Raw genomic sequence first — 17,020 nt, forward strand, 5'->3', positions numbered from 1 at the left:
TCTGGAAAAAAAAAAGATAATTTATATTTAATTATAGTGTTTCATTAAATCTGTGTTGCCACTGTGGCTTACTGTGTGCATGTGTAGTTAACACAGTGATGCATTTTGGGGACCTTATCCATACTACTTCCAAATAAACATACGCAGTTAGAAAGGTCAGGAACTCAGGTTGTTTTAGGTTGTCCTTGCCACCTCTCTGCAGATGTAAAATTGTTCTCCACGCTGTGTTTCTAATGGTTTGCCAAATCTAGCATTAGAAATGTCAAATGGCACCATTTCTATTACTTTCCTTGGGAGACTATTTTAGTTTAGCTGATCTTGCTGCTGGGAATAATTTCTTCTTAATATTCAACTCCATTTCCCCTCTAACCCCATTCACCCTACTCATAGCCCCACATACCACCCTAAAGGATCCTTCCCCTCCTCAGAGTGTTTGCCTCAGGTACTTTTAGGCCACTCTTTATTATCGTCTTCTAATTATAACTCAGCTGAGCTACATGTATTCTGTATGTACAAGCAAACAAGGAAAACATTGTGAATTAATCTATTCAACTCTGATTCATTTTACTCAGCTTTCACCAGCTCATCTCTATTTCACTGTATTTGGTGTTTCATCTGTAAAACAGGAATCCCAAACTGCAGCCCCAGGAGGAATATCCCGCTGAAGAGAGGGAAATCATTATTCCTTAATAATATTAGTAGTAGTAACAATAGTAATAATAGCAATAGCAGTAGCAATAGAGATAGCGATAGTGATAACAACAACAGTAATAATTTCTTTAATCTTGCCCAGGCAAATAATTTAGCTTTATTTTGAGGTTTACTTGGATGAATTTTAGCCAAAGTTGGAGTTGTCAGAGCCTGTCAGAGTCTGGTGAAGGCTCCTAGCTCATTTTAATTCATATTAGCAGACTGGGTTCTTCAACCTCAGGCATTCAGTTTTCAAGATCCTGACTGACACAGATCAATGGACCTTATTCCAGGAACCCAGGTGCGACAGTTAATGCCCACTAAATTGGAGGCAATGAGGATCAGACAGGTGCCAAGGTGCTTTTTTGAATTGGATATTACTTAAAAATAATTTTGTTGTTTGATATAGAAGTATGGGAGCACTGTATTTAACTATTTGGTAAGACAAGTCAATGAGTAAGGAGGGAAGATAAATTAATGCATAATTTGCACATTTATTGAATGACTAATTCAATCTTTTTCACTTTATTTCATGTAGAACATATTTAAGACCTCCTTACCTTTCTAGTGAAATTAACCCCCTCCATGTGACCATCATTCTAAATTGTGTAGTGTAGTTGTATGTGTTTCAGAAGGCTGTGGGTGTGACCTTGGGGAATTATGGTGTAAGTGGAATTAGAGAGTAGGATTTAGACTTTTTATTTTATTTTAGGCAGTAATAAGATTTTAAGTGCCTTGTGTCTTCTAATTGCCTTTCATGACCCTTTAGTGTTACAACCAACTGGTTGAGAAAAGCTGCGCTAAATAAATTGAATTGTAACTTATTAAAATTAAATTCTCAAGGTTTTTCTCAAGGATAGTGCATGTTTGCCTCTGGAAAAGCATTTTTAGAGGGGCAAACCGGTACACATCAGTGACGGAAGTGAACTCTTGCCCCTTTGACATAAGTAGATTGGGGTTGCTGTCGTTCTATATCTCAGTCATCATCATCCCCACCCATTTTTTGTCTGCTTGTTCAGCACCTCAGTTGTGACAGTAAAACCACATGTGATGAGACTAGCTGGAGCTGAGCAAGCAGAAAGTGACTGCTGGTACTCTGCAGCAAGGAGCACCTTGTTGTACCAGCACCTTGAGGTCTTGCTGTGTTGTCTTGTCCTCATGTGTGTGCTGGCCATGTGAGAGCATCTGCAACAGTGCCTGTGTCTTTCAAGTGTGATAAAACATCAAATATTTATCAGCATTGTGCCCACCAGTGTCTTTTCATTGCAATGACTGATCTTCCAACCCCTCAAGCAATTTTAAAGGACTTTTCATTCTTTCAAAACAAACCGGTCCAAAAGAAAAATAAGGTTCCTTCATTTTCACCCAGGTGCTTTATCTCATTCACATCATTCACATCATAAACATTCACAGCATATTTAGTTCTGACAAAACATAGAAGCTCTGTTGGCTCTGAAGTCAAATGCCTTTGGCCACTCAAAGTAGACGATGGTTGTTCTTCTGTTCAATGAACAAGCGTGGCCATTCCTTACCTTTCTCAGAAAGGGCATGTTGCCCATTCACAGCTTAATTATATGGGAGGTAGCTGTCTTAGATCACATTCAGAGATTTGCAGAATATATTATTTTCTCTTTCTCAAAAATCTAGTAATATTAAAATTTAGCTTTCAGTAGGAAACTGGCATTTTAAGTGCAGAAATGCAAATAATCCATTCTTTTTAAAAAAAAAAAACAAACAACCCAACTTATCCAGTACTATAATGTCAATGTCAAATACATCTGGGGTTGAAATAAGGGGTTGCATAAGTAATTCACTTAGCTCTTAATGAAACACCTGTGATAATATATTTATTGTACAATATATTTATTGTACACCAAAAAGTACTTTCAACACAGAACTCTATACGCATAATATATACCCAGAAATTCTTTTCTGAAGACAAAGAAAGCAAGAGGGTTTTAAAGGAAGAATTGCAAATAATGAGGAAGCATAAAGCTGACATAGAAATACATGAGCAAATACATGTTGATTGCTACTCCATGCTGATAAATGTAACCTATTGAAAGCTGAGAGAAGGGAAAATGTCTGCTAAATGTTATAGCACAGCAGAATACTAACCAGGGAAGAGATTTCAACTTTATTGTTGGGAAATCCCTGAAGCCTTTGCTGTGCTGCTTCAATAGGCAGCTGTGGCATACGTAGGACAAACAGAATGCTGTGCAAAAATATGTATCTCTAACAAAGGAGCTGGTAACGAAGACTAACATATCACTGGGCTAAAGGTATTCCTGGTGTATATATACTGATATAATTGGCATTGTGCTGATGATGAAATTGCTGTTGTTAGAGCTAACTGATTTAAATAAGTAAAAAAAGCCAATAACAGGTGGTAGGGAGGGTGCTGATCTGTTGAAAATCTTACGCTTTAAAAATCTGTTTGGAAATATCTAGCAAAAGCCTGAATGTACACGTAGTGACCTCTGAGCTTAGATAACTGGCAGTCAAGTGGGGAATAGATGTGTTCAGGTCATCTGATTTTATTTTTGGTAAAAGTGATAATATCTGGAAAAGAGATCACTGGATATCACAACTGGACACCATAGTTACCACTGGCCAGGTGATAATATCAAACAGTAGGGAACTAAATGGTAATTGCACTTATTATAGAAATGTCTGACTTTCTACAAAGATTTCATAAATACCCCTTTTGCGAGCTTTCAGATATTTGGTGATAGTTCAGATTATAGCCTTGGAAGTATGTCCAGGTCAAATGTGTTCGGTTAATATTAATTCAAATACTTGAGAAGCTTTTTAAAAGTTTTTTTTTTATTTTATTTTTCAGTCATCTGGTGTGTTTAGTGACTGCATAGTGAGATGTAAAAAAACCCTCCTTTCAAGAATTCCAGTATGTGAAAAGGAGTGAGTCGAATAAATCTTTCCCTCAAAGAGAAAATCCAGCATTTCAAAATGTAACACCATGGGTGAGGAAATGCTTAGTGTATACACAGCAGCCCTGATATTTTCCCAGTAAATGTTCTAACATGTTGGGTCGTTATGAAGTTTAAGCCATTTAAAAGTTTTGGCTATTGCTGGCTTGAAAACCTGCGTTAAAAGGGATTGAGGGGAAGGCAAGTGCAGCTGGGAGGAAAAGCTATACACAAAGGAGGATGCTGTGGCAGTGGGGGTTTCAGGCTTTGAAGATGCAGGTTCATCTCCCTGCAGTGTCACACATTTCCTGAGACACCTTGAAGACAGCCGGCCCCTCCAAGTTCCAGCTCTTTGTCCAGAGGAGATGAAAGTCGTTCCCTACCCTGAAGACTTGTTAAAAGGCAAAACATGGTCCAGACTGCAAAGCACCCACCTCTAGGATAGCCAAGTTTTACAAGTGCATGATATATTGAGTTTCTTTTTTGGAATACGCTTTGTAAGTTCACAAATGTGTAATTATGTCATTTTAGCAGTGCGGTTTTGCCATTTTGTATGAAGATTAGCAAACAAAATCTGAAAGCATGTTTGAACTAAGTGAGAAAGTGTTCCTTTAGCAAAAACCAGACTCACACTTTTCAAGCTTTATGGGCTGATGGATCCAAATATGAGAATAATACTCACTAACACACTGAAAGTAAGGAAGAGCAGTGTGGAAATTAGTATATTCTAATGGGAAAATAATAAGAAATGCAGCTGTGCTGGCTTTCCCTCCTGATCCCTAGCCTTCAAATTCCTGTAAATTAAATTGTAAAATAATGATCTCTTTTTCTGTTTTCTACTAAGATGCATAGTTTATCCCTGATACAGAAATATATAAAGAACACATGCATTTAGGAAAGCTTATTGAAATAGACAAAGCCTCAAACAGAAGTGTTTCTACAATTTCCAGTGCACGTTTGAACCCAGATGTAAATTCTCTCCATAGGTTTATCTTTGTCTAATCCTTTTGTTTATAACCTGATTTTCAGGAGGAAAATCAGACTATGATTTTAACAGAAACATTCAGTTCTTGCAGCAAACACATATACTGAAATAATCTGAAACAACCTGTCTACTTTAGCTTTTTTAAGCTTATGATTATGTCTTCCTGAGGATTTCAAATGACAGCATAGTAAGAACAGCAGACAGGCCTGGAAGAGGACCGTTTCTGTTATCAACAGCAGCCGATGCCAGACTGTTAAATATAACAGAGCTTCTGAGTTTGTAAGGACTAACCAATAGAAGAAATTTTAATAACTTTAATTAAAGTTATTCAGGATGTCTATAACTTTAATAAGGTCACTGATGTCATGTATTTTAAATTTATCATTTTCTCAGCCAAAGAGAACATAGCTTTTAAGCACATTGTCTACCTGCATGGTATCATAATTATTTTTAAAAAGGAGTTGTTTCTTCTAGAAACAGTAGTTGCAACCATAGGCCAACTATGGCTCTACAGTGAATTGCAGTGTTGTCGTCTTTGTTTAGCAGGAACTGGTTCTGACCTGATTGCAGATGGCAGGTTGTGCCAACCAGTGTCTCTGTCCTGTGGTGCCCTGAAGACATGCAAATGAGTGAGAAATGCAAGGGACATCCCCTTTTTACAAAAAATACTAAATTATGTATGATACACAACTACCTTTTCCCTCCTGCATCTCCTGTCACCAGGTCTAAAAGAAAACTGAGGGAAAAAAAAAAAAAATGACAACAAAGAATTATTCTGGGACTTTGGAGAGAAACTAGGATATTTATGGATTTATTATATTCCCTGTGATAACAAGTTTCTGAGATGTTAGTACACTGTCAAATATTTTTCAAGGTTAACAGTTTAGGGACACAATTATGTTGCAAGTTGTCTGCAAGATTAATTAAGGGTATTTCAGAGATATGGGAGAAAAATTGTTCCAGCAGCTATTATAGTGTGAGTAATCCCAACACAAAGAGTAGTTCCCCTTCATTTCAGTCCTCTTCAGAGAAAATATTCCCATGTTTAAGGCATACTTGGAGACAGAAAAAATGTACATTTGGGCTGAGACACACAGTGATGGTGAGGAATTTCTAGACACAACTCATCCAGTCACTACCTGCTAGCAACCAGAGCAGGGATGGCACCTCCAGAAAGGTTATTTTTAAGTAAATATTTCTCTGGGTCTGAAAACACCAAAAGGTATTGCAGAGGCAACAAAGGTAGAGGCAAGGCCCAGGCTCACTGGAGCTCCCTCTGCATTGGCAGCCACTGGGCAGGCACTGGTAGGGCAATAGGAACCCCATCATTCAGTACTGATATCGAAATTATTTGACCAGTTAACAAAAAGTCAAGGATTTTTTGTGAAAATAATTGTAAGATCTAGACAACTGTGAATATGAAAGATCTTAAATAAAAGAGAAAACCACCAACAACCCAGCACTTTAATCAAAGCACTGCAACCAATATATCTATTTATCTATCTATCTATCTACCTATCTATAACCTAACATTATTTTTAATCCTTTTTTTAGATCCCAGTCACTAATGAGGGATAATGCTGGATTGAGGAAGGCCAAAGAGATTTATTGGTACAAACTCAGAGACATCGCTGTAAATCAGGACAGTGAAGAAGTATGCCACTGCTGGCTTATGTTCTCTTCCTGCAAAAGGACAGAGATGAATGAACAAGTGTCTGAATGAATGACTGAATAGATGAATGAATGAAAGAATGAATGCATAATCAAATAAATACATTAAAATACATTGCCAACTTGCTAGGTTCACATAGCAAGGGAGCTCTTTGGGGTCTTTGTAAAAGTACAAGCAAAAGTGTCCTCATTTTTATTATAAATTAAAATCTGCTTTACCAAATCCTTCCAAGTGTTTAATTTTTACCAAAGGTCAAAAGGTGCTTTGCATTTGGAAAAACTGCAGATTCGGCTCTCTGTGCTGTCTGCAGTCCCTTATAACACTGAAGAGGAGCACTGCACTCCTGCTGCACTGCTGGGGCTGGCTGTGGCAAGAGGAGGATCCCAGGGGTCCCCAGGGCCAGCACGCTATTGGCACAGCAGCACAGTGCCTGTGGGAGGACAGATTTTGTGCCATCATCAGCCTGTTTCCCCTCTCCTTGCAGCACTGAAGGCCCTTGCCTCCCCACTAGCCACAACCTCCGCCCCTCATCTGTGATACCTGGTCAAAATTTAACAGGAGAGTTGCATGCCATATATCAAGGTGGCATCTTTTTCTGGGCAAGGGGCAAGAAGAACAGCTGGTGGAAATCTTACAGGTACCCAGTCACAGTTGTAGGCTTTTGTTCAAGAAGTGCCAGGTATACAAAGAACATGCCGAATGCCTCTACAAGCTCCAGCTCGCAGAAACCACATACCTGGCTTCATGGGAACAGTTTTATTTCTTTTGAAGAGATCATGGTGATCCAAATGTATTTTATTTTTTTCTGAAATCTATCTCTGTTTTTAACTTTGTGAACTGATTAGCTGAAGGTCATTTGTGTTTCACTCCCCTTTTCTGTAACGAGGACCTGGAGGACGAAGCTCTTCTAGCTTGAGATGAAGGTCCTCCAAATGAGAAGTGCAGAGTTACGGCTGCCAATTTAATTAGCTTTTACACTTTCATATATAGATGGAAAGATTTTTGGAAGGAAAAAATACATTCAGTATGAATAAACGACTTTATTTTTTAAATAACTAAACCATCGAGTTTATTTCCCACTGCTAATCTTTCTGTCAGGTCAAGGGAAATAAACCAAAATTCTAGGAAGGCTCGCACAAATCTTGGCTTTTCTTATTGAAAATGTTCCCATTCATAAAACCTACATCTGCAAATACAAAATCAACAGTTAAATGTTTGCCTTACCTGTGTCCATATTTCTCCAAGGAGGGATCATTCTTACCCATTTTTCACTTATAACATTCTGCTGAAGTTTTTGAAGGAAAAACAACTCTTCTAAACTCTGTTACTGTTATTATTATTACCTGTGGGTAAATATGTGTTTGGCTGTTAATAGAGCCGGTGTTTTCATTCCATAATAAGAACTTTTCCCATATGTGTCTCCATTCATGGTTTGGTTTAGCTTAGTTCCTTTCCCCCGGTTTTTGTTAGACAATTTTTTTTCCTTCTAATGAAAAGAAAAACCACAAAACCCCCCACAACCCTGTAAGGGAACATGGCTTCTGGATATGTGTTATGGAAAGTATTAGAGATATACACAAACAGCAAAGTGCGATGTACTTTAGCAGGACCCAGGTTATTTGTTTAAGAAACTGCTACCAGCAGATAAAATAACTGCTAAAAGCAGGTGTTTATTCTGAAAGCTGTAGCAATGTTTTTCTGTCATGTCACATTAAATCATTTACGCTGCATCATGCTATGTTACACCACATCATGTTAGCACGTGGTGAAGAAACCAAAGTAGAGTAACATGATGTGACAGACAACATTTAGCAAAAATGTTCACTTATTTGAATCAGATACCTGCTATCAGTTTGAATCAGGGATCCTGGTCCCAAATGAAGCTGACAGATGGATGTGAACTCAGCAAGGAACAGCATCCAATACAAATCTGAAAAATTTTTGTCATGAACCTGGTTCATCCTGTTGATGGTTACTGCTGCCCTCATCTCTTCTTCCTCAGCATTTTCTTCCCTGCTGTAAGCAGGGAAGTTTGACCAGTTAGTTGTCATTTATTTGACATAACTCATGACTTTCACATGAGGGACTAATCACATCTTGGTATACTTCGTGTGAAAGTGCTGTTAAATGACAGTTAATTGAATTGCTGTAAATTTTTATATAAGTGAAATTGTGAACTACACAAGAGTTTTGGGACACTGTATTTATGTATAGAGACAGTTTTAGGTAGCAAGAAGCTTATCCCTGAAGGCACCTATATTTTACAGTGTTTCAAATTCTTTTTGATGGACTTAAAAATATTGAGACTTCTTTATTGCTCTTGGAGGAACAATTTCATAGCAATACTTCTAAAAAAAAGTTTAGAAAAGAAGTGCATGTTCATGAAGGTAAGTAACTAAATCAAGTAATTGGGTATAAGCCAGGCAGCTGTGGTGCAGGCCTTGCTATACAAGAATTTTCATAAGCATCAGTCCTGGCCTAGATGATGACTTCCAACCCATGGGGCAGGTCTTGGGCACGTACAGAACCATGATGTGCTTTGGTACAGCCTGTTCTAGGATTAGAAAATTAGGATGAGAGAACCTCGCTCCAGATATCAAAGAAGGCTTCAGTGACATTCCTGAAGGTAGCTCAATGGCATAAGGCCTAGCTGTTGAAGTATGAAAAAATTTGCATGTGGACTTGAAGACTACCCTTTTTCTGGTGATAGAGGCAGAGAGATAGGCCAAGCTGCGAAGTGATTTTTTGTATCCCACCAATCTGGAGCTGAAGTGGTATATGTGTAGACACAACTCAAGAGACAAGGACAAAAAGACAACCAACAGTTTGCAGGATTCTGAAAAGAAAGATGTAAATGTCAAAATGTAAGCTTGTATTATGGCAGTAATTCATAGGATCCATGGTCCTTTCCCTTCCTGCCCTTTCCAAAGGGAATTCTCAAGATTTTTCTCACTCGGCCATTTGCTGTTCAGTCCAGATGCAGTTTATAAAAATAGTAATAATTGCTAGCAATAATGTTAATGATTGGAAGATTATTAGAAACACGTGTGCCCATTTCATGGCTGAAATGCACATGACTTCTCTGCATGTTCATGAAGGTATCAGCACACTGCACAAAAGGAGCTGAGGGGAAGAGGAATAACTGCAAAAGAACTAAAAAGTAACAACACTAACTGTTATTATACTTTGGTCTGTGCCATCTTAGCCAATAATGTAAGAATGTATTATATTTGAGGAATTAATTCAGCCTTATGAGAAATGGATCATAAGCTCATGGATGTTGGGCTCATGGGCTTTGGGCTCACAGGAAATTTGGGAAATTACTGTTTTGCATGAGCCCCCCAAATGCTCGGTAAATCCCCTGACAGTGCTTGCTCTGTGAGCTGCCGGTAACTCTGTATTTCCTGTTGATGTTTTTTACTCTTCTTAGGAAACCTCTGGAGCCTTCTTGCCTCGGGCAGTCTCCTGAAGATGTGGTGATGGGCTGGGATCTTGCATCAGCGATCAGCAGTTTCTGCTGCCTTGTTTGTAAGCTGAGCGTGAGCTAGTGCCCCTGTGGGGACACAGGGTGGGGTGCACCGGGAGGGGAAGCCCTAGGTTGTGATGTGAATGTAAATGTGATAGCAGGGTGGGAGGCTTCTCCCAGCAGCCAAGGAGACCTGACAAGGATGAATCCTTATCCAAAGGGTAGGTAACTGCTCTGGGTGAAACAAAACCAAAAAAGGCGCCAAGGGCTGATACCCAAAGAGCCCATGTCCACCCTGGGAAGCTGCTAAGCACTGAGGAGCCCTTATCTGCTGCTGTCTCTGCAGCATTTGCACATCCCTCTTATGCTCAGTCTAGATGGGATCCTTTTCCAGCCACCTACTGAAGTGCCAGAATGCATAAAGAAATGCTGCTGCTTGCTCTCGATCACACCAGCCTCTCCAGCAGCTTTTAAGAAAAGGTTTCTGTCTTTCTGCCTAGGCAAAGGCATCGTACTTTGTGCTCACTTTGAGAGCTTGGTCTGGTGTGTGAAGGTGTTTCATGAAAAGAGATCCTTTCAGCAAAAGTGCTATTCTCTTCTTACCTGATGCAAAATAATAAAAAAGTTATTATATAATTAATACTGGATGTTGCTTAACAGTTGCTAAGAGGCTTACTTAATAATTTTCTGAAGCTTTTTTTCCTAATCTAGGAATAAACCAGACATAATTGAGCATGCTATTCTGAAGCTGCAAATTACACTCTGAAGAGAATTGAAGGAAACACGTTTCTTTGATTAGAATATTTTTCTCATTAACAAGATGTACAAAATAAAGCAAAAATATTTGATTCACAGAGCCTGTGGCAGTATCAAGTTAACACTGGTGTGCTCCCGCATTTTACCTCATGTTTACTAATCAATCAAAATAAGACTCTTGCTGGCAAGAAAGGTCACATCTTTCATCACAAAACTGAAACTTTTTGACAACAAACAATTGGAATGTCACCATTTCATTTAAAGTGGATTTCAGTGTGGAGAGTGAAAACCCAAAGTAGTGGAATGATGGGTACAGGGTTAGATAAATAAGCAGAGCTGCGCTCTCTAGATGTTGGGTACCTCATACTCTTGAGACTGTCTCAGCTGTATGAAGATATGATGCTATTCTAAACCAGTGGTATCTAAATTCAAATTATTTGGAAAAGAGAATAAATAATGTTTAACTAGGTATTGGTGTGCAGTTTTGTCTCAGATGGTAATGTTGGGGTTAAGATACCTGTGCATGCTTGGGATAGGCTGCTGTAGGACAAACTACAGGGCATGATGGCAACAGCTACCTTCAAAGTGTTAAGCCATGTTCCTTGTCCATATACCCTTTGCCGTTTTATCTCAGAAACAAATCCTCTGTGCCTCTACTATGGCTGCCTAGTTCTATTCTTTCTCTGAAAATTTCTTCAAAGTCCTATATCTTGATAAAGTGAATTCTCTTGGACATTGGAAAAAAAATTCTCTGTTTTCACAGGTAGAAAATACAGCAAAATAGTGCCCATGCAATTTCTTCTTTTTGTTCCCCTTCCCATTTCTTCTGCTACAAGCAGAGGAGCAGCTCTGCTGTCCTTTATCAGATGGGTAAGGGAATAGCTCCCTGTCTAAAAGTGGTTCCCATCTATCTGTGGGTGCAGACAGGAGCTGGATCAGAGGCTGTGAGCAGATGTGGCCAAAGCATACCACTCAGCCTTCATCTTCGCTGTCTCCTTGACTCTTTTGTGAGTTACAGTCATGCCCTTGAAAGAAGTGGGATGAAATCGGAGAAGTGATCATGAAATATCATTGAGTTTGTTGTTTTTCCTTCCCCTCCACTGGTTGCACAGATATCAGCCACCTCCAAGGAGTCTCTCAGGTGGTGGTGACCGTAGGAGGACAGAGACTTACCCCTGGCCAGGATTTACACCCTCAGTCTCCTGGAAAAAATCGTTGATAGGAAAAGATGCACACATTGCCTGCAGCTATAGCACATATTGCATGGCATGACACACACATAAGTGAGATTAATTTGAGTTCTGGGCATCATTAGCTCAATTAAAACTGTGATTTTTTAGTTCAGACCTACAGGCCATTGTGAAGAAGAGTAATCATAAGACAGAAATGAGTTCCCTAGTTAAAAATTAATTCCCTAGACTAAAAATATAATCAAACGATGTCTACAGTATTTTACGAAGAGCTGGGAGGATAATAAAATTTAAAGCAGCGCGACATTTGCATTTTGTTCATTTCTATCCATATTTTTCCATAGACTGCCTTTCTGTGTGCTTATTAATCATATGCACTGCTACAGTCCTGGCATTTTAAGATCACTGCTCACATCAAAATTGAAAGGAAACTAATTACAATCACATTTCGGGGTGGTTGTTTAAAGCTCGTACAGCACTGACTACAGCACAGGAGCCTTGACCTTTATTTGTAAGCATGAAAATAAGGTAAAGATGAAAGATTGCTTTTCCTCCATCTCATATGCAGGGATCAGGAGGCACTCTGGAGAAGCAGAAATGTGGTAAGTCTCTGTACGGTCTCTCTGCTCGCCTCCTCTCCCATGCCGGCAGCAGAGGCCAGTAGTGCTATGCAGAAGCTGTGGTCCACTGCAGTGAGAGGTGGGCAAAGCAACACGTTTTTTTGCAACTCTCCCTCGGGCTGCTGGAACAACACAGTGAACACGCAGTGAATTAGCAGACCCAAGGAGTGTGTCATTTTGACTCTCGTCCCATGCTTTTGAGTTAAGAGTGTGCATTGCCTAGTGCTGCACACCAAGCTCATGAGATGATGGAGGTATTGACAGGTGCTGGCTACCTTGTGGGCAAAAGCTGCCCCTCACGTTGTGACTTAATAACACTAATAGGATCTAGGTGGGTGCATCATGGCAGAATAAGGTCCCCCTAACCTGAGGAAATACAGATAATTCCAATGTTCTCTATGATTCATTAAGTGTGAATGCATTTAGAGCATGCTGAATGGCAGATTTACTCAGTAGGTTTCATCTGCTTCTGTATCCCTGAATTTTCAAAACAATAATTTTAATAAATTTGTACTATGCTCAAAAGAAGCTAAGAGGTAGTTAAACAAACAGATTTCAGCCCAGGAGCTGCTGATGCGGTATTTGCTCTGAATGCTTTCGGTGTCTACCCAGCATTCAAAGCATTGCCTTGACCCCCAAAGGATCTCCTGAGCTTGCCTTCTCCCTGTGTTATCACAGCTTTGCACCGAAATGAGTTCATTGAAGAAAAGTACACCAGCACTGAACTGGAGTGATCATATTCTCCTCTTGTATTCAGCATTGTATTTACCCTCCACAATCATTTCATTCACCAGGCTCCATTTTCTAGCAGAAATCACTGTTGGAGCCCTGAGGTTCGGTGAGTTTATTGGCAGTATCTGCCAGGTAATTTGTATCTCCTGGTTGGAAAAGCTCTATTTAGGGCACTAAGCAATGCAAGTTGGGAAACTCTTCTCACAGACTCAATGAAAACTCTCCAACCTCCACTAAGCATACTGCAGGCAGAGGACCCTGCTTACCTGGTCCATGCTGAGGGGACAGACCTCGGCGTGGAGGCTGGTGGGAACCTGGTTGCCATACAAGCCAAGAAGCAAAGATGGTTTCACAACACTTTTGTGGTGTGTTCTGCTTCTGTCTACATTCTTCAAAGCAAAAATTTACTCAGGAAAATATTTACAGAAACTAGGAAAAAAAAAAAAAAAGACTAGTGGAAGCTGCTGCAGTGTACTTCTAATTACAATCCACAAAGTGTTTATGAATATATTTATCTATTATTTGCCTAATTCTAGCACTGTGCATACTTTGCCTTGTACCATTACAGGCTGAAGGAAACAATGTGCAGCATGAAAATGAAAACAATTTGACTCAATTATTTACACCATTACCACCCCTTTGAATTAGGCCCTCCATTTCTTCAGTATTTTGTAAAATTTAACTGGTAATTATGCTTGCTTAATTAATTTTATTTATCTACTAGTACAATAAGATCAAAACAAAAAACCTACCAGAATGCAAAGTGCCAGCTATGTCCCCTAATTGTAAATGTTGGTTTTAAGCTTTTATGATAAAAATGTAGTATTTTGTACCATTTCATTTAAAGTGTATCTGGCTATGCTCCAATACTATTTAAGTGTAAACAGGAAAAGCCTTGGAGGACAAGTAATCATGTTTAAATGACACAAAGGTCATTAAAATAATGTTCCAAAAACATGGCAAAATTAGACATTGCAAGACTGTTTTCTTCTCTGAAGTGTTTCACCAGATGGTGAAGAGTGCTGAAATAGATCTGAGAGAGAAGGAAAAACGTTTCAACAGTTTTCTCACACTGGCGCCATACAGCATGCACAGCTCTCATCTGAGCCTGTCTGAAGCGGCAGCTCACACCTTGGCATAATCAAATGTTCAAGCTCAAGATAACATCAAGGTGTTTTGAGTGAATCTCAATGCTGAATCACAGTCTGGGAAATCCCTGCTTTATTCTGTTAAAGTTGTCAACCAGATTTATTCAGAGATGAGAACAAATGAGCATGTCAGCATAAGTTACTGTGGTAATTTGTGGAACTCTTAATGAGATATTTTCAGAGCTCATAAAAAGGAAGAGCTATGTCATTAAATTACTGCACAATAAGTGAATTTTGATACAGGAAAAGAGTTGGGTTTTTATCAGAAATGACACCCTGCATCAGTGGTGATGCATCAGTGAGCTATTAGTATTTAAATACAAGGGTCTAACAGTCATTACAGAAAGCCAGTGCTTGTTCATACAAATGGGAAAATGTTTGTGTATGTGATCTGTTATGTGAAATGGCCACAAGTGAGGTGACTCTGAAAGTTTATCACTAAAACTTTCTCTTCTGAAGGACCTGACAAAGTTCCTTTCTAGAGGATTTGTTATGCCTTTGGATGTCATTTGCTTTTTGCTACTTTGACAGTAGAAATATCTAGAAAATTTTAACTACTTATTAAAATAATCTAATTTTGCTACTTAATTATTTATAGGAAATCCTTCTCTCTTGCCTGGGGGTTTCTACTTTTAGGAATATTGGTGAACCCCCAGTATCCACCATCAATTCATTCTCTCCTGAACCTTGAATCTCTGTTAACATATATATTTTGGAGAACCTACAAATGAACAAGGTGAAGTATTTGGAGGTCCTGAAATCATTAGTGGTTTCTGCTGTTACCAATCCTAGCTCCCTATGGAATGCTTATCACATCCTAGGAGACAGCAAAGTCACAATGGGTACAAGAGCTGTCCCCTGGAGGAGAGGATTTCTCATCAGCTGAACACACGTGGCTATGCTGAATAATAGGGAACAAGCTGTAAATTTATTTCCAAGCCCCCCACCCTCCAGAAATGTTTGGTTTCTCAAACATTTCTTAGAGAACATATGTGGCAAATCCAGATCCACAGGAAAACTTATCCTTTTTCAGTACAAGAGCCTGAAGTGGAAAGTGACTTCATTCCTGATTGGCAGTCATTCTAGTTCCCTGCTGAGCAAGGGAACAGCCTCTTATTCACTATATTACAGATATCTTTGCACTGAGTACTTGTAATGCCCAAATAATAGCCCGCATGCTGCATTTGGTATACTTCCATTATACAGAATTAGCAATAAGAAATAAAGCAAAAATCCCCTACCACTTTCCATATATCTTTGCTCAATGAACATTCAGAAGAGGGGCTTGCAAACTGGAAAAGTTTAATATAATTTTAGCAATCCAGTTTATCGGTTTGCATCCAGCTCATCTGCTTAAGAAAAAGCTTGTGCCTGGATGGTTTTCAATAGCCTGCGTTAAACGAATGGCTGATTTTAGCCCACTTCCCTGGGGACAGATGACCATTCAATGAGCAAACACTGTAGGTGACATTAACTGTCATCCTTACCATCCTTCTTAGGTGGTTGCATTGGCATAGGATAGAAAGTGTCTCTCAATCTTAAAAACTAACTGTGCTCTGAATGGCTGAGCTTGCATTGATCCCCAATGTTATTTCCAGGCTAAATAACCTGAGAGAGTCAAATCTCAGGGACACTCTGTGCCTCAGTTTCCCATCTGTAAAATAGCAATACAAGGACATTAGTAAAACATTGTATTTTCCCCTAGCATTGATTGTTTTCTTTTTAGAAGGGCTCTTCTAGGAACACCAAATCATAGAATCACAGAATGATTCAAAAACCTTTCTGAAAATTTGATTTATAAAAATATCTTGGTAATAGTTGGTAACCTCTCTGTCTTCAGCAAGGCAAAGGCTTTATTCTTCAGTTTGAGTTTAATTATGTTTTCAGAACAGTATCATGGAGACCTAGATGAAATTTATGCTTTATGTTCAAGAAAGTTGCTCCACATTTGCATTTGCTTTGACAGAAGCCACTGTTCTCATACAGTGCCAATATGGAGCATTTAAAATTGGCAAAGCTCCAGTTTACATCTATTTTATATTATACCTAAATTCTAGGCAAAATAAAATTTCTTATAGTTAGATACTAATGTCCTTGAGGGAGAAAAAAAACCCCAAAACCTGGACTGAGCAGCAGATGTATTGAATCCTTTAACATGCTGTGCTGCTAAGAAAAGCACTCTGTCTCCACCAGCCAGTAGAGGTTGCTCTGGTGTTAGTGATTAATCATGGGACTTATTTTCAGTAATAAAGCACATGAAGGAAATCAAACTCAAATATTGAAATGATTAAACGATCCATGAGCCAGAATTATCTGAAATGTGCTATGTGTGAGTAGCTTGTGAAGCAGCAGTCCCTAGTACATGTCTTCTGGACAACCTGCTGCCCACAGGGCTTTCCAATGCTGTGTTGCAGCCATCGTGGCCAGGCAAGCTCCAGGAATAGCACTGCCAGCACATCACTTGGTCAATCCTACTTCCCATGAGATAGTGAGAACTGGGATTCCTGTTTTAGCATATAAATTCTGTCACTCTGGCCCTTAAAATTCAAGGTTTTATTCAACAAAGAGTTCTGTTGATTTTAATTGGATACTTGAATTGAAAGGAAAAAAACCCAGATTCTTTACCCTTATTTACCAGACAGGATTTTTTTTTTTTTTCTCAGTTATTAATTTCCTTAAATGTAAAGTGACACTTCTAAAATGAAAACAGTTTATTGCTTGCCAGAAGCAAAGCCAGCCTAATTTAAGAAATTCAGAATTAAAGCTCTTGAAGCATATCAGGGCATGTTTATAAAACAATTACCATCGCAAACGTTGCCTCTGCTCAATACAGC

General features: G+C 39.0%; 1 protein-coding gene across 1 annotated transcript in view; it reads left to right on the forward strand.

Annotated features, from left to right (window-relative positions):
* The window catches only part of LOC115612200 (translation initiation factor IF-2-like), a 66,947-nt gene that overhangs the window by 28,051 nt on the left and 21,876 nt on the right, over positions 1–17,020 (forward strand). The window contains exon 3 of the mRNA XM_030496210.1: positions 9,705–9,802. Coding sequence (XP_030352070.1) covers positions 9,705–9,802 — 98 coding nt within the window. The remainder of the gene's footprint in view (positions 1–9,704; positions 9,803–17,020) is intronic.

The sequence above is a fragment of the Strigops habroptila genome, chromosome 8 (assembly GCF_004027225.2).
Source record: "Strigops habroptila isolate Jane chromosome 8, bStrHab1.2.pri, whole genome shotgun sequence".
Classification (NCBI taxonomy): Eukaryota; Metazoa; Chordata; class Aves; order Psittaciformes; family Psittacidae; genus Strigops; species Strigops habroptila.